Source organism: Enhydra lutris, unplaced genomic scaffold (genome assembly GCF_002288905.1).
Source record: "Enhydra lutris kenyoni isolate GAN:26980312 unplaced genomic scaffold, ASM228890v2 scaffoldscaffold1, whole genome shotgun sequence".
Lineage (NCBI taxonomy): Eukaryota > Metazoa > Chordata > Mammalia > Carnivora > Mustelidae > Enhydra > Enhydra lutris.
In genome coordinates, this window is record NW_019154085.1 from 33,445,874 (window position 1) to 33,464,709 (window position 18,836).

Below are 18,836 nucleotides of genomic sequence, written 5' to 3' on the forward strand. Positions count from 1 at the left end.
CCGGCGGGCGGCCCATCAGCTGACGGCCGGGCGGGCGGGGACGCGCGGGTTCTGCTCCGGCTCCCGGGGCCGCGTAGGCGCTGCGCCGCCGTAAGCTCCCGAGTGCTGCCGCCCCGGCCCGTATTGCCTGGGGAAGCCGCGCAGCCCAAAACTCCGAAGGCCGGCGGAGCGCCCCACACCGCGCCTGCCGCGGTCGCGGAAAGTGATAAAGGTTGAAAAGTGAAGGCATTTACCCAGGAATGGATTGAGCAGTTGGAGGGGATGAGGAATTGTCTCCCAAACCAGAGCCTTCTGGAAATAATACCACTTTGTGTTTATTCTAAGAAGCCATTGTTTGGAAGACGTCCCAAGATACTGGAATTGTGAAAAAATATAGGGCAGTTTAGATTCCTTGAATGACAGTGACACTCATTGAGTGGTGACTATATACCAGGCACTATTCCAGTTTCTTTACACGGATTGTCTTACTTAATGCTGCTAATAAACTTTAAGAGATTGAGAGGTGAGTGTTTTTGTATTCTCATTTTAGAGACAAGAAAACTGGACCATGGAGAAGTTAAATTACTTGATTAAAGTCGCACAGCTATTAGAAAGAGAAAAGTTGCTAGCTCTAGAACTCCAGGAGCTGGCTTGGTACTCTGAGCCAGGCGTCTGCATTGCTGGAAGCTGGCCTGGTGCTCACAGCTGGTTCTTGCGGAACATAAACATTAGACAATGCCACTCTATAATCATATATAAACACAGCAAAACATGAAATTGTTCAAGCCATGAAAATGAACAAATATCCCTCTATTCTGGTCAATAAAAGCGACTCCTTTTTCTTTACCAATTACAGATTTAGCTTCTGCCTAGTCTTCCTCCCTCTAGACCAAATTAAAACCTCCAGTCATAGAATTATCCCCGTTTCCTAACAGCATCCAGCCCAGTCCAGAGGAAAACCCTTCTTCCTTAAACCCTCCCTGAAATCACCTAATACAAACCTAAGTCCCACAATAAGTTCTTTCATTCACCAATGCCCCCATAGTTCCCATCATATGCCTTGTGCCAATTAGCAACCAACCCATCATGTTCAACTATGAATGTGTTTCCAGTAGCTTTTGGCTGGAGTACATCAGTAGCTAAGTTAAAGGGTCATGATAGGGACCCAGAAAATCATTGACTCTGGAGACCTCCCCTCTCCAACCCACACTCCCCCCAACATTGTATTATTCTGACTAATGAATTGCAGAATTCCAATACAGTCGTATGATACACAGGGCTATCCAGCACTTAAAATGTGACTAGTCCAAATTGAGTTATGGTATGGGGGCAAAATACACACTGAATTTTAAAGACTCAGTATGAAACAAAACAAAAAGATATTTCATTAATAATTTTCATACCACTTACATGTTGAAATGATAAAATTTAGATATACTGAGTTAGGTATTTTAAAAATTAATGTTATCTGTTTCTCATTATTTTTTAATATAGCTAATGAATTTTAAATTACACATGTGTTTCACAAAATAGTCATTCGTGGATTTATTCATTTATTCAACAAACCTGTATTATACACCTACTAAGGACCATATGCTGGCAAGATGAATAAGACATGGTTCTTGCAAGGCTTTTACAGTATGATGATTAGACAGGCTACTAAACGACATTTTCAAACAACACATATCTATTGAGTGCCTGCTATGAGCCAGGCACCATTCTGCATGCAACTGTGCTCCAAAGACACAAAAATCACTTGTCCATTAGAATGTATACTCCAGTGAAAGAACCAGATAATAAAATAAATAAGTTACATAGTATATTAAAAGGTGTTAAGTGCTGTGAAAAAATAAAACAGTGAAGGGTGATAAGGACGATTAAGGGTATTACAATTCTAAACAGGGTGGTGTTGAAGATTTCAAGACACACTACACAGATTGCCTTCATAGAAGGGAGGCAGTCAGCAAACACTCTTGGCCTGCAGCTCCCTCAGGGTCTGCTTCAGAAGAAGGGAGCCACCATGACTTGGCCATGCCCTTCATGGCACAGACAAAATTCAGTAACTAAAAGAGAAAGGGCTATAAAGGCCTGGCCATGTTGGTCTGGTGCAGAACACACTGATAGAGCTCTCTCCCAGGTTGGATAAGGTTTTGTCAGGCCTCTATTTCAGCTGACTTCTTCTCCTGCCTAATCCTGTTACATCTGCCTCTCTTCACAGCTATGAATGCTTAATAAATATGCTGCACACCAATCTCTGTCTCAGCATCTGCTTGCAAAGAAAGCAGCCCGAGGAAAGGCCCCACGGGGAAGGTGACATCTGAGCAAAGGAGGAGAGCAGGGAGCAAACCATGTAGAAATATGGAAGATCTCCTTTCCTGGAAAGGAACAGCAAGTGCTAAGGCCCTGAGGTGAGTGTGGTTTTCTAGGGCTGGCAAAGCAGCTGGTGTGGCTGGAGCAGAGTGAGCAAGGAATACAGAGAGATGAGGAAGAAGGGTCACCAGACGGACCATGTTAAGCCCTGAGGTCATGGTAAGGACTTTTGCTTTTCCTTTAAGTGAGATGGGAAGCCAGTGGAGGAATTTGAAGGCAGAACGCTGCCTTAATCTGCCTTTAGTCTTAAAAGGCAAGGATGTCAGTTGGGAGGCTAATAAAATAAGGCAGTTGAGAGTTGATGATGGTTTAGACTGCAGATGGTGAGAAGACAGCAGAGTCTAGATATTTCTGGAAGGTGGAGCCAGTGAGCTTTGTTGTATGTGCGGTATGAAAGAAAGAGGAGCCAGGATTTGTGGGATGACCAACCAGAGGAATGGAACAGTCTGGGGAAGGTATTTGGGCAAGAAGACAGGGAGTTTGGTTTTGGATATATGAAGCTCGAAGGGCCTGTAGATGTCCAGGTGGAGGAGTTAGCAGATGATCAGGCGCAGGAGTTTTGTATACACAACTGAAGAGCAGAGAGGCCTCTTCTGAACGTATAACATTGGGATCTGAAGGGGTGTAAACGAAGTGTACCAGGCTGCCCTGGGCGGGGTATGTTTCCTGGGTCTGGGTTCTAGAAACATGTAGTCCCATTATTGAATAATGGGACTATTATCCATTTATTGAATAAATAAACAAATGAAAAAATAATAAACAAATTGAAAAAAATAAACAAATTCATGAATGAATTTTAAAAACTGGCTAATTCCTCAACTCTATGAGTTAGTGGTAAAAAGTCTCTGAGACCCTACATTTTTGGTTCCATAAACAATGTTCTCATTTTATTTCCTGAGAAACTCTCCATACAGAGACACCTCATTTTAATATAACATTGTTTGCTTCAACTAGATTATTAGATTATTTCTCCCATTAAGTGGACTATTACAGAAATAACAGTTTCCTGTGCTTATAATCCATTTATCTAATGAATGAATGTTCAGTGAACTTTTTTTTTTAAAGAATTTATTTATTTGACAGAGAGAGATCACAACTAGGCACAGAGAGAGAGAGAGAGGAGAGAGAGAGAGAGAGAGAGAGAGAGGAGGAAGCAGGCTCCCTGCTGAGCAGAGAGCCGATGCGGGACTCGATCCCAGAACTCTGAGATCATGACCTGAGCCGAAGGCAGAGGCTTAACCCACTGAGCCACCCAGGTGCCCTTCAGTGAACTTTTTTTTTTTTTTAAGCTTTCATTTATTTATTTGACAGACAGAGATCACAAGCAGGCAGAGAGGCAGGCAGAGAGAGAGGAAGGGAAGCAGGCTCCCTGCTGAGCAGAGAGCCCGATGCTGGACTGGATCCCAGGACCCTGGGATCATGACCCGAGCCGAAGGCAGAGGCCTTAACCCACTGAGCCACCCAGGCGCTCCTTCAGTGAACTTTTTTAACATGCAGTGTACATTTATTGAAACACAAAGACCAGTCATGATCTTTTTTCATCCCTTCTTAGAGAATTTGCTTCATCCAGAAATCCATCAGCTTGTTTTATGATATGTGCCAACCTGCCATCTCCTCTCTCCCTCCCCAAAGAGAACCCTTTTCTAGGCTAATGAACCATTCAGATGTTCCCTCTTGAAAGGTTAAGCTAAGAGACCCGAATCAAGTTGTATGATCTAGCAAAGAGAAACAAGAGCTAGACGATAGTTAAGAACAGATTTTATTCTGGAACTATTGCGATAAGGGAAAAGAGACCTCTGTATGGAACTGAACTCAATTCCAAATACAACATGGACCAGGGGAAATTATAGCCATGGGGGCTGGGAAGTGTCCGTGAACACTGAACTAAGTGGAAGCATCAAAGGTAAGGGTGAGGGGCAGGATTCTAGCTAAAACAACAGGATTCTTCTGAAGGCAGGCCAGGATGACCAGGTATCACCAGGGGACAGTGGTAGGTGATGAATTTGATTAGATATTAAGGGTAATCATATATTAAGGGTGGGGGAGCCTTTCTTTTTTTTTTCTTTCTTTTAAAGATTTTATTTATTTATCTGACAGAGATCACAAGTAGGCAGAGAGGAGGAAACAGGCTGCTTGCGGAGCAGAGAGCCCAATGCGGGACTCGATCCCAGAACCCTGGGATCATGATCCCGAAGGCAGAGGCTTTAACCCACTGAGCCACCCAGGTGCCCCGTGGGGGAGCCTTTCTAAACTGACTTAGGATTCTTGCTGAAAGTGGGCTATGCAGTCCCAACAGACACCAAAACCTAAGGTTGAAGCCTCGTTACAAAGAGGGCATAGGGGAGTCTGATTAAAGTTTGGTCAAGCGGAGAACCTTTGCCAGAGCCTAATATTAGAGATTCTTGAGCTAAGTAGTAACATCCCTGGGTCTGCGTTTCAGGGAGATGAAGGAAGATGAACAGTGTCTGGGGAAGAGAGGAAGGTGCAAGATGTGTTTGGAGGTCTGGCAAGGAGGTGAGAATCACCAGCAGGTAGCCAACCGCTGCTAGATGTGACACCTAGACAAAAGTGGGTGTTTGTGGAAAAAGGAATAATTGAAGACATAGTAGTCCAAGCTGGGTAACTGTGGGGGGACACTGATGCCATGAACAAGTAGAGAGACCACAGAAACAGGTATCTTTTGGGGCCTAGATATTCAGCCTGCAACTCAAAATTGGAAATTCAGAGACGCCCTCCTTTGTGAATTAATATAAGAGCAAAACATTTATATGAACAGTTTGGTAGGAAAGTTTCCACTAAAAAGTGGAATATAAAGGGGAAAGAAACCCTTATAATCCCACTGTTCTCATTTTTATATATATTTTCTTTTCTTTTCTTTTCTTTCTTTTTTTTTTTTGGCGGGGGGGAGATGCTTTAAAAAGTTTGTACTATTAGAAATCGAAATTTGGTTAAGTCAATATCGCTTAGTCTAGGGCTCCTGAAAAGTTTTCTGGAGACATGTTGGGTAAATATTCGCTCCTAAATAGTGGCTGGGTTGATGGTCTGTAACTCTTAAGACTAAATACATATACATGGACAGGAAATGTTCTCTTTTATTAAGACTTTCACGTGTTTTCTTTAGACTGAGAGTGAAACAGGTTTTTGCGCTAATGAGAAAGGAAAGAACAAGAAAGCAACTGAGGGTGAAGTAACTCCCACACATTTCCGGATCCAAACGCCCCTCACTCCCCGCTCACCTGAAAGTAATCTCTGGGTTGGCAGGAACCAGAGCTCGCACATGCGCAGTAAAACTCAACGGCAGCCGCCCGGCCCCGGGTACTAGCCCCGCCCGGATCTCGCTCAGCTTCCCCAATTCCGGGGGGACTGTGTTACCGAGACACTGGTCCGACTTTCTTCCTTCCGCCCTCCATTGCTTTTCCCGAGAAATGGCATCCGGCTTGGGGAGACTGCTTTTGCGGGGGCCTCGCTGCCTCCTGTCACCGGCCACTCCCACTCTCGTCCCACCAGTTCGGGGCATGAAAAAGGGATTCCGTGCCGCCTTCCGCTTCCAGAAGGAGTTAGAGCGATGGCGCCTGCTCCGGTGCCCGCCGCCGCCCGTGCGCCGGTAGGAGGCTCCTCGGAAGGGGTCGGGGTGGGCGTCGAGGACCAGGCGGCTGCCGGGAGGGTTGTTCCTCGTTAAAGCGCGCCTGGTTTTAGCCTAGGACGTTTGCCGTAGGGACACCGGTGGAACGTGGACGCGTGGGCTGAGGCCCAGGGAATGAATTTCTGCCTCGGGGTGGAGCGCGGGGCTGTCCCCGATGCTTTGGAACCCTTAGAGCCTGTCAACTGAGTTGTGAGAAATGACGCCTGCTGAGGCTAACTAACCTTTATGTAGACTTGGGGGTGTAGTTTCTCTGGTAATGGCTGAGAGTTCCTGAGTAAGAGAGGCGAGAAACCGTTGCACAGCATTGCAAGAGCAAAATTAAGTATGTGCAACTACAAGTCTGTTTGCCAGAATAAAAGGAAAACAGTTGAGCTTTAGCTTTCTTGCCCCAGTTAAACTTGTTTCTTCTTAGTGTTGTTCCAGTAGTGTCTGGCATTAGCCTGACAAGTCCAGTAGTGTGGCATGAAGAGACAGCTTCTTAGCTCCAAGTGACATCTGCTATACCTGAGGTCTTGAATCTTGCTCTCTAAAAATGTGACTTTGACATGTAGTCGTGGCGATGTAAAATATGACTCCATTTGTAGGTATTTGAGTTCCATGTTATTGCTATTACAACCGATGGAACAGTGATTAGTTTTGAAGTTCTTACTCCTTGGGAAATTTAGTGTGAAATTTTGATAACTTCTTTAATATTGCTCCCCCCCCCACCAAAGTTGAACCAACTTATACATCTGTCAGTAGGAATATATGTGTTCGTATTCCTATACTCTTTCAAAACAATATTGTTATTTTCCTAATAGGCAGAAAATAGTATCTCTTAACTCACGCTTCTTTGATTATTGTGAGCTTAGTCACTTTTGGCTTTTACAGTTGGAAGAAACTAAGGATTGTATAGGTTAATGCACATTTTATGACTTATAACCAAGATCTTTATATTTTCTTATCCACTTTTACTTAAAAGTTTTATTTGGATTTTACTGTCTCTTTTTAGAAAGACCTTTTAGCATTCTTCGGAATGCTTACGAACTTTTAATTTACTTGTAATGCTATTAGATTATTTAGATGCTAACTTAAGTGGGGGTTTTTAAAACTTAATAAAATATGAGAAATATAGTGTACTTGTTGTTTAGAGTTTGAGCCTGTGAAATTATAACTCCTATTTCCTACCTACATATAAAGCACAATTCCATGGTTATAGCAGAAATAAAGACTCAAAAAGATAGGGTAATGACTTAATTTCTGATGTTGAAGAACTTTAATTTGGCAGTTGGCTCAAAGGCAAAATGAATCCAGCAATAAATATAGCAAAGAACCATGAGTAATCATCTGACTTAAATTTTAACTTTCAGAAAATCAAAATGTGATGTTAAAATGAAACTCAGTCTTTTCTTTATTTCCTTTACGTAATCAATAAAGTTGCATCTCAGTTAAAGTTTTCGCGTTATTGTAGCATCTTATTGCTCTCTTTACCATCTCTTACTGTCTTCTGTTTTACATTTTTAGTTCAGAGAAGCCCAACTGGGATTACCATGCTGAAATACAAGCATTCGGACACCGGTTACAAGAAACCTTTTCCTTAGATCTTCTCAAAACTGCATTTGTTAATACCTGCTATATTAAAAGTGAGGAGGCCAAGCGCCAAAACCTTGGAATAGAGAAAGAAGCTGTTCTTCTGAATCTTAAAGACAATGAAGAACTCGCTGAACAAGGGACATCTTTTTCAAAAACTTGCCTCACACAGTTTCTTGAGGATGCATATCCAGACTTGCCCACTGAAGGCATTAAAAGTCTTGTTGACTTTCTCACTGGTGAGGAAGTGGTATGTCACGTGGCCAGAAACTTGGCTGTGGAGCAGTTAACACTGAGTGCAGAATTTCCAGTTCCCGCACCTGTTTTACAGAAGACTTTCTTTGCAGTGATTGGAGCCCTGCTACAGAGCAGTGGCCCTGAGAGAACTGCTCTTTTCATCAGGGTAGGTAATGCTTAAGTGCACATGCTGGGACCTGCTTGAGGTGGACAGTAGGTTGTAATTCATTTCTTTGTTATATGATTGTAGAAGGTGATCTGTGAATTTTTCTCCCTACCAAATTCTGAGAAAGACCTAAAGCTTTTTTTTTTTTTTTTAATGTTTATTTGAGAAAGAGAGTGTGCACATGTGTGCATGCTAGGGGGTGGACAGAGGGAGAGAGTCCTAAGTAGACTCTGCTGAGCATGGAGCCTGGTACGAAGCTCCATCTCATGATTCTGAGGTTACCTCGAGCTAAAACCAAGAGTCAGAGGCTTAACCGGCTGCACCCCCCAGGCACCCCCCATATGTGCATTTTAGAAACTGTTGTAGGGAGATGGGGTTAGAATAATTCAACTTGTGCTCCCACTGAAAGTTCTAATAATAAACTAATAAGACCATTTTCCTGTGCGGAAAAATAGGAGGCATAGGTGATCACCAAAAAAATCTGGATTTCTTTTTATATTCCTACTAATATCTTAGGTGTTCACATTGTTTTTCCTTTACCCTGCAGTTGGTTATTCTATATTGGAAGTAATCCAGTGATCCATACATAGTGTAACTAACCGTATGTGTCTCATAAGACAACTCTATATCTATACATTAGAAAATTCAAAGTCCCCTATTGAGGACCTATAAATTTAAATTTTTTTTTAAATTCCAGTGTAATTAACATTCAATGTTCTGTTAGTGTCAGTGATAAATATTATTTATTGACGAAGCTGAAATAGAGTTCTAGTGCTCAGGCAAGTGTTGTAACGAAATTAACTATTTTGTGAACTAAGGTATTTTTCTTTTTTAAAATTTCTCCCCTCATGTCCCCATTCACCCATCCTTTATTATATACTGTGTTTGTTAACATGAACTAATTGCAGTGTATTGGGACAATTCATGTTCCCATATTTTCTGTCATCACTGGTAATTTTTTTTATTGGCAAATGAATTCTACTTTGAATGTTCATAACTTTTCTATTTTTTTAGTCTTACAAATTGAAAATATTATCAAGTCTTTAATGGTTTTAAAAGAAAGTTATTGTGAAATTATTTAGATGATTTTTTTTTTTAAATCATGAATTTAGACAGTGAAGTACTATTATAGGAGTTTCTGCCAGAAGTTACCACTATTTATTCATTAATTCGTGTGTTTTAAAAATATTTTTCTTATTGATAAAAATATATTTCTAAGTTGTGAGATAAGATTTTACCTTTATGAACTTTGGTGATGTTTTTTTTCAAGTTTTTATTTAAATTCCATTTAGTTAATGTATAGTGTAATATTAGTTTCAAGAGTAGAATTTAGTAGGGGCTCCTGGGTGGCTCAGTGGGTTAAAGCCTCTGCCTTCGGCTCAGGTCATGATCCTAGGGTCCCGGGATCGAGCCCCACATCAGGCTCTCTGCTCGGCAGGGAGCCTGCTTCCTCCTCTCCCTCTGCCTGCCTCTCTGCCTATTTGTCAAATAAATAAATAAAATCTTAAGAAAAAAAGAGTAGAATTTAGTGATTTATCACTTACATATAACACATAGTGCTCATCACAAGTGTATTTGTTAATACCCATCATCCATTTAACCTAGTCCCTTGCCTACCTCCTTTCCAGCAGCCCTGTTGGTTCTCTGTAGTTGAGTCTCTTTTATGGTTTGCCTCTCTTTTCCCCCTCCGGGTTTGTCTGTTTCCTTTCTTAAATTCCACGTATGAAGTGAAATCATTTTGTATTTGTCTTTTTCTAGCTCACTTACTTCGTTTAACATAATACTCTCTAGCTCTACTCATGCCATTGCAAATGGCAAGATTTCATTCTTTTTTATGGCTAAGTAATGTTGTGTGTGTGTACACCACTTTATCCATTCATCAGTTGATGGACATTTGAACTCTTTCCATAATTTGGCTACTGTTGATAATGCTGCTATAAACTTTGGGATGCATGTGTCCTTTTGAATCAGTATTTTTGTATGGTTTGGGTAAACACCTAGTAGTATAATTGCTAAATCATAGGGTAGTTCTGTTTTGAGGAGCCTCCGTACTGTTCTCCAGAGTGGCTGCACCAGTTTGCATTCCCACCAGCAGTGTAAGAGTGTTCCCCTTTTCCGAATCCTCGCCAACTTCTGTAGTTTCCTGTGTTTTTAATTTTAACCATTCTGACTGATGTGAGGTGGTATCTTTGAGTTTTGATGTGTCTTTCTCAATGTTAAGCATATGTTCACGTGTCTATATGTCTTTGGAAAAATGCCTGTTAATGTGTTCTGCCCATTTCTTAAATGGATTATTTGTTTTTTGTGTGCCGAGTTTGATAAGTTCTTTATAGGTTCTGGATACCAACCCTTTATCAGATACATCATTTGCAAATGTCTTTCCCATTCTGAAGGTTGCCTTTTAGTTTTGTTGACTGTTTCCTTTGTTGTGCAGAAGCTTTTTGTCTTGATGAAGTCCTAGCAGTTCATTTTTGCTTTTGTTTCCCTTGCCTCTGGAGATGTGTCTAGTAAGAAGTTGCTATAACCTATGTCAGAGAGGTTGCTACCTGTGTTCTCTTCTAAGATTTTGATGGTTTCCTGTTTCACAATTAGGCTTTCATCCATTTTGAATTTACTTTTGTGTATGGTGTAAGAAAGTGGCCCAGCTTCATTCTTTTGCATGTTGCTGTCCAGTTTTCCCAAATTGATTGTCTTTTTTCCAGTGGATATTTTTTCCTGCTTTGTTGAAGATTAGTTGACTGACCATATCTTTTGGGTCCATTTCTGAGTTTTCCATTCTGTTCCATGGATCTATGTATGTTTTTGTGCCAGTATCATACTCTTTTTAAAAATTTATTTATGTATTTATTTCATTATTATTTTTTAAATTTTTATTTATTTTATTTTAATTTTATTTTGGGGGTGAGGAGGGGCAAGAGGGAAAGAGAGATAATCTGAGCTGAGCTGAGCTGAGCTGAGCTTGATCTTACAACCCTGAGATCTTGACCTGAGCTGAAATCAAGAGTTGGATGCTTAACTGACCACACCACCTAGGTGCCCCAGTACCATACTGCCTTGATCACTACAGCCTTGTAATAAAACTTCAAGTCCAGAATTGTGATGCTTTCAGATTTGATTTTCTTTTTCAAAACTGCTTTGGCTATCTGGGGTCTTTTGTGGCTCCATATAAATTTTAGGACTGTTTGTTCTAACTGACAAATGCTGGTGGTATTTTGATAGGGATTACATTGAATGTGTAGATTGCTTTAGGTAGTATAGACATCTTAACAGTGTTTGATCTTCCAGTCCATGAACATAGAATGTTTTTCTGTTTCTTTCTGTCATCTTCAGTTTCTTTCATAAGTGTTCTGTAGTTTTCAAAGTACAGATCTTTTACCTCTTTGGTTAAATTTATTCCTAGATAGGGGATGCCTGGGTGGTTCAGTTGGTTATGCATCTGCCTTTGGCTCAGGTCAGATCCCAGTGTCCTAGGATCCAGTCCCACATTGGTGCTGCTCCCACTGCTTGTACATGTACTTGCTCTCTTCTTTCTCTCTCTCCGACAAATAAATAAAATCTTTAAAAAAAAAAAGTTTATTTCTAGGTATCTTATGGGTTTTGGTGAAATTGTAAATGAGACCTATTCTTTGATTTCTCTTTCTGCTGCTTCATTATTGGTGTATAAAAGTGCAACAGATTTCAGGATGTTGATTTTTTATCTTGAGACTTGACAACTCATATATCAGTTCTAGCAACTTTTTTGTGGAATCTTTGAGTACTCTTGCCAGAATATCATGTTGTCAGCAGCAACTATGATTTTTGTAAGAAAACTTACATGAAGAACTATATGGATATGAAAAGGAGTAATACATTTTGTCTCTTTCAATTCCCATTAAGTTTTAAATTCTGTTAAAAGTGTGCTTTGATTACATTCCTTATTTTCTTTATACTATAAATGTATAAATTGTATTTTTATATGCAGGACTTCTTAATTACTCAGATGACTGGAAAAGAACTTTTTGAGATTTGGAAGATAATAAATCCCATGGGGCTACTGGTAGAAGAACTGAAGAAAAGGAATATTTCAGCTCCTGAATCTAGACTTACCAGGCAGTCTGGAAGTACCACAGCTTTGCCAGTGTTTTTTGTTGGCTTATACTGGTTAGTAAAATTTTAATCTTGACTTCATAACATTGATAGGAAGCCTTACAACTGACTTTTCACAGTTCTTAAAACCAACTCTAATTGCATTAACAGATTTAAAAAATCTCATTCCCATGATTTTTTTTTTTTTTAAGATTTTATTTCTTTATTTGACAGAGAGATCACAAATAGGCAGAGAGGCAGGCAGAGACAGAGGGGGAAGCAGGTTCCCCACTGAGCAGAGAGCACGATGTGGGGCTCGATCCCAGGACCCTGAGATCAGGACCCTGAGATCATGACCTGAGCCGAAGGCAGAGGCTTCAACCCACTGAGCCACCGAGGCGCCCCACTCTCATTCTCACGATTATCTATTGATTACTTTCCTGCTGGTCAGTCTTAGGGGAAGGTAAATAATCTGTGGTTTGCTAATAGTAGCTTTTGTTAACCAACTGTACATTATAGAATTCCATTCATTTCAGTGAATAAGAATTTCATGTTAATTAAATATTTCTGTAGAAAAATAAAAGTTCTGATTCATAAGTGTTAGAGATTTACCCTTAATCCACACTTGTAATAGCTTCAGCTGAGCCTAGGACTAGAAAAAGAAGGGCCTAGTTGTCCATCAAAATATATAAATCAGTCCACATTGAGAGAGAGAAAACATTTAGTTTTGTTAGTAAACAGTTGGCTTGCCTCACACTGATTGAATATTTAAGAAACCTAGATTAAAATTTAGGTCAGTATTTTTCTGATCTTTATATGATGTAGGATTTTATAGGTTAAAGGCTCTGGGAGACATCACAAAGGAGAAAATGGACAATGTTGTAAAAAGTTTCAACTTTAGTTTTAATTGAAATGCAAAGCAAAATAATGAGGGACTCTTGCTTATTAACTTGGTAAGTCTTAAGCATATCTTTTATCAGCAGTTCATATATTCCTAGTAGAAGAAAAGAGTGGTACAGTATTTCTGTCAGTAATTTTGACCAGACGCCAAGAGGTTTTAAATTCTTCATATCCTTTGATTTGGTATTCTCATTTTGGGTGTGTCTCTCCAGGTTGCATCAAAAATTTGTAAACAAAGATATGCATTTGTTGTTTACTCTTCATACTCCATACCTAGAACAGTTCCTAGGACATGGTAGTCAGTATACAGTTGTTGAACTAATATTATTTTTTTCAATTAGAAAATTAGAAATAACTTTGGAATCCAGTAAGAGAGGAATAATAAATGCACATGACAGAATATAGTACAACTAGGACAGGTGATTTTTTTAAGAGACTTTTAGTGACATACAGAAATTTTGAAGAATGGCCTCTTATTTTTAAACAAAGCAGTTTGCCCTATTACTACCAGTGGTTGTCCCTGGGTAGTAAAATTATTTAGTTTTTCCCTAGATTTTACATAATTGTATTTTAAAAAAATGATCAGTGATACACTAAGACCATCATTGGACCAGAAACATAATAAGCATTTTGTAAAAGCTTGAAGTTCACTCAGATGATTTTCTCATTCCATACTATTACAAATATGTATATGGAGAATTATTACTGTAAAGTTTAACTTCTATGATTAATCTTTGTTTCATTTCAAATTACTACCATAGCAAATGTTTCTTTACAAATTCCTTCTGTATTGTTTTTCTTTTTCCTACATAGTTTTGCTCATTTTTCTTTAATTTGGTTCTATTCTTCCTTAGCTTTCAAGTCAACTTATATTGAATCTGAGCTATTAAGTGGAATTGCTGCTCATGAGATTTTCAGAGAGGCTTCTTTTAGTTAGTAAAGTTTGGGGTCAGGAAATTTCTAGGAGGTAGTTAAATGTTATTGAGAAGTAGCACATCCATACCACATTTGTTCAGTGCACATCCTTTCCTCCCTGTGGGAACAGTTCTACATTTTTGGAGAAGAATTTGCCAGTTTTTTGTAATAGAAATATCATTTTAGCGGGAATACCCATTTTTGTTTAATTTGGCTTAACTAGAATACTGATACCCTTAAGTGTTCGTTGTGTGACCTCAGTATCTTTTGGGAATAAATTAGAGTGGATTATAATATGTAAAATAATGTTTTAAACCGTAGCAAGTTTTAAAGATCTAAAGCTCTTAATTTAAAGGACAGAACTGATTTCTTATTTGTTTTAAAGTTTAGATGAGAAACCAGAAAGGCAACAATTTTTTTCCATAAAACTTCCTCATATCACAGATTCAGGATGAATTAAAAATAATGTAGTTATATTTTCCATGAACATTTTTAATAGTTTCAAATTTCTTATAGCAAGATTCGTATATATTCTTTAAATTCCTTCAACAACAACAACAGCAGCAGAACAAACCCATACTTAGATGGGCCTTGGTTTTTTTTTTTTTTTTTTTTTTTTTTTAATTTTTATTCATTTGACAGAGAGAGAGAGAGAGAGAGATCACAAGTAGGCAGAGAGGCAGGCAGAGAGAGAGGGAAGCAGGCTCACCGCTGAGCAGAGAGCCCGATGCGGGGCTCGATCCCAGGACCCTGGATCATGACCTGAGCCGAAGGCAGAGGCTTAACCCACTGAGCCACCCAGGTGCCCCGGGCCTTGGTTTTTTGATTTGAAAAATATTGGCTCCATCTCGTGAGTTGTTTGTATTTCTATGGAAATGTAAATATTTCTTTTCTAACTACTGCATATAATAAATTTGCAACAAAACTAGTTAATATCCAAAGCTCTTGTGTTATTTCTGGTAGATATTATTGCCAAAGTAGGATTTAGAAGCCATAACTGATTTGTGGACTATCTTATGATCACAGGTAATTTCAGACTACTCTTGTTTTTTTTCCTAGTGATAAAAAGTTGATTGCAGAAGGACCTGGGGAAACAGTGCTGGTTGCAGAAGAAGAAGCGGCTCGAGTGGCACTTAGGAAACTCTACAGGTTCACTGAGAACAGACGGCCCTGGGACTATTCCAAGCCCAAAGAGAATTTAAGAGCAGAAAAGACTGTCACTGCCAGCTAACCTGTCAAAATTGTGGCAGCCTGAGATTTGTGAGCCAGAGAATGAGATAAATGTTGAAGATGTTCGAAGCTGGATATTTTTCAAATTGTAAATAAAAAGGTCTTATTTCTCATAATGAGTTCCTAAAATTAAATATTTATCAGGTCATTGATTTTTTTTGGGGGGGGGTCAGAAGTCTTGGATGTATTTACAGTAAGTTTTTTCTAAAGTCCTTGATTTTATTATTTTATTTAACGTGTAGTTAGCTCTATTTTATTCCTGGCTAGCTTTGAGGTATCACCATAATTTGAATATATGTTTTACGTGACCTTTAATACCAACAAAAAAGGCACTCTTTCTCTAAAGATTTTATTATAGTTTAATTTGATATACCCACGTTGGTGAACTGTTTCCATAATGGGATTTTAGCTAAAATAGTAATAACTCTCAACCCTTATAAATGTTAAAGTGCAGCTTATCACAATTAGACAGTTATTTATATGATCCCTAGAGTCTGTCTAGGTTTAAAATTCTGTACACCAATTCATAGTTACTCAATTTCTATAAAACAAATAAAAGATGAAGTTTATGTTTTTAAAAGAAAAGGAAGTCAAAAGCAGCTAACTGAAAAAGTATGTATTTATCAATGTTATTGGAAAAACAAGGTATCAATTTAGTATTCCATAATCATAATCATAGCCACTGTGTACCAAACACTGTTCTTTTTTTTTTTTAATTAATTTATTTATTTGAGAGAGAGAAATCACAAGTAGGCAGAGAGGCAGGCAGAGAGAGAGACAGGGAAGCAGGCTCCCCACTGAGCAGAGAGCCCGATGCGGGGCTCAATCCTACGCCCCTGAGATCATGACCTGAGCAGAAGGCAGAGGCTTAACCCACTGAGCCACCCAGGCACCCCCCAAACACTGTTCTAAGTATTTTATTGTAACACATTAAGTTTCTAGAGAACAAATCTTAAGAGTATGCCCTTCTAGTTCTTCAGTCCTTTGTGTTGGATGTAGTATTTCTCCAGCTGCAAATTTTTTTTGTTTGTTTCTTTGTTTCTTTTTAGCTTTTTGGCAATAGTGATAATTTTTAGTTTCAGTTTGTCAGTAGTCACTCCCAGGGGTTAATAAGAAAAATGGGACTTGGGAGTTGGGAATAGAAATGTTAGAACTGAGGGCACTTGTGCTGTAAAATCTTTTTTTTTTTTTAATTGAAATATTTTTATGTTTGAAGAGCTAGCATTAAGGTAAATATCCTGGATGACCCATTCAGAAAAGTTCATTTAATCCAATTTCCTTTTACTGATGGAGATGCTGGTGGTACTCACTGAGGCTGTATTTCTGGATCAGACCATGCTCATTTGAACAGGGGTGGCAAAAACAAGACCCCTGGCTGAGTTTTCACAGCTCCCAAAGACCCGCTGGTGACCCATCTTGCTTTCTCAGATGCAAGGATGTGAAAGGCTTGACATAAAATCTTTATAAGGGAAAATGAAGAGGACCATTGGAACCTCTTTCCTGAAAATGGTCAGGGAAGTGGGAGTTTTGTCATATGTAAGGGGGCTTTCAGTATCCCAAGTGAAGCAGAGGCTGTGTTTAGCGGGGGAAGTTTGAGAACTACCTAACTGGCCAAATTGGTAGGTTAAATGATTTCACCTTTTTTTTTTTTTTTTTTGTAAGATTTTATTTATTTGACAGAGAGAGATCACAAGTAGGCAGAGAGGCAGGTAGCGGGGGGCGGGGGCGGGCTCCCCGCTGAGCAGAGAGCTTGATGCGGGGCTCAATGCCAGGACCCCGAGATCATGACCTGAGATCATGACCTGAGCGGAAGGCAGAGGCCCAACCCTCTGAGCCACCCAGGCACCCCGATTTTTGAGAGTTAAGTTTTGAGAGTTAACTTTAACTCCTAACACTTGACGCAGGGATAGAGGGCCAAACCCAGTAGTAAAAAACACCACACTTGTGTGTGTCATCCACAAGGAAACATGATTTGATTTCATGGATGCCAGAGAAGGGATGATAGAAAGTTTCTGAGAAGCAAAAGACAGTAAATGTCCTCCAGCCACTTACACATCCAGTATATGCAAAATGTCAGGTTTAGCTGGAGTGTTACTCTTATTTTAGATGAACATTTTTTTCCAAAGCTCTTGAGAGAATTCATTTGCAAACTTAGTAGTCCTTCATTTCCCTGACAAGTAGTGCTGGTAATGTGATCCCAGGTTTCCCCTGTTCAAGGCATTTTGCAGGACCTTATCCTACAAGGTTGGAGGGGAACTATCCTCATACTTTGTTTTTTAAGCTCCTGAACCTTGAATGATTCTAGATTTACATGTAGGACAGATCTAGCTCTGGTTCATAAAAGCTACTTTTTGTGAGTAGAGAGATCCAAATCCCTTATGGAGAGAATGTGGTTTCAACACATTTCTAAGTAAAGTCTTCTCTGAATTTAAGTTGTACTTTTAAAAAAGTACCCACCAAGCTAAGATTGGCTGGAATGTAGAAAATAAAACACATATTTTCTCAGTTCCATATGAAATTGCTTGAAACTTGGAGCCAACCTCTAGGAAAACTTAATTTGCATTATAAGAACCAATAAATACTGTGTGAGTTTGATGTGTGGGCAAGAGGAACATAGGTGTAAGGATGTTGTCAAAGGGGTGTGTGACCAAGAGCATTGAGTGACCGGGTGGAGGACTGCCTTTTGACTAACGTCTGGTTCATGTTGAGAAGACAGTCATTATGACCATAAGGAAGTTGAAGAAATACAGTAGCACTAATACTTGAGCTTGGCCTGGCACCACCGAAAGACGTTTAACTCTTTAATCTTTACTCTGAAATTGACATCCTTTCCCACCATTTCCCACTCGCTTTCCCTAAGCCCAAAGTAGAACATTGAACAAAAAATGCGTGATAGATGTCTATAGACTCCATTACATAAACCTTATTCTTTTTAGTCCATACTGCTTTTTATGATATGCATATATAAAACAGGAAACTGTATTCTAAAAGTGTTTTTGTTGTCATGAGAAAGTGAATTATTACTAGAAACTACCTTCCAAGTAAGAATGGAACAAATAGGGACTGTTTTCGTGTGTGTGAACCTGTTTTAATATTTGGCCACTAGGTGGTGTGGTAATCCTACTTCATAGTTGGGTATGCAATGTGCTCATTGTGGGGAGCTCTTTTCTCCCTATACAGGAAGGACAGACATTTAGGGCAAAGGATTACAGTGAAAAGTGACTTCCTGAGGCCTGTTAGAGCTCTGACAGCCTATGAACGTGGTTGCAGAAACTAGCTCACCTTATCCCGTAAGATGTTGAGTCTGATATGTGAACAATTCACCTATGATGCCAAGGTATGGATGTTTGAGCTCTTTCATATTTTCTGAAAAGAGGGAAAGTTGTAGGGTTGCCATAGATTAAACTTTTAAAGACGTTATTGGCCCCTTCTTGCTATTCTTTTCTTCTTTTTTTTCTTTTTTTGGTGATGGAGAAGATGCACTGCAGACTCAAGGGCATCTTGAAACTTTTAGCCAGATGTGGACATTTCTTCCCATGTGGGGGACCAGATCTCCCCGGCTGAGGGGCGCCCACTGAGGAGGCCCAGCTGGCAGCCTGTAAGCAACGTCTGTATACCTAAGCCCACTTGGTTTTCTCCTCCCTTCAGTTGACTCTGGTGTCATCTACAAATCTAGTTTGTAAAGCCCCTCTACCATCGTCCCCGAGGACCCAAGCTGAGGCTTGTAAATTTGGTTGGCTATCAGAGCACTTGGAAGCCATG

At 39.6% G+C, this 18,836-nt stretch overlaps 1 protein-coding gene across 1 annotated transcript; it reads left to right on the top strand.

The window, feature by feature from the left end:
* The first annotated feature begins 5,738 nt into the window (after positions 1 to 5,738).
* On the top strand, positions 5,739 to 15,190 carry LOC111142643 (mitochondrial ribosomal protein L44). The gene is made up of 4 exons (XM_022495960.1): positions 5,739 to 5,953; positions 7,496 to 7,964; positions 11,926 to 12,104; positions 14,904 to 15,190. Exons 1-4 carry the CDS (start codon positions 5,775 to 5,777, stop codon positions 15,073 to 15,075), a joined length of 999 nt encoding a protein of 332 aa, XP_022351668.1. The 5' UTR covers positions 5,739 to 5,774; the 3' UTR covers positions 15,076 to 15,190.
* The last annotated feature ends 3,646 nt before the right edge of the window (positions 15,191 to 18,836 follow it).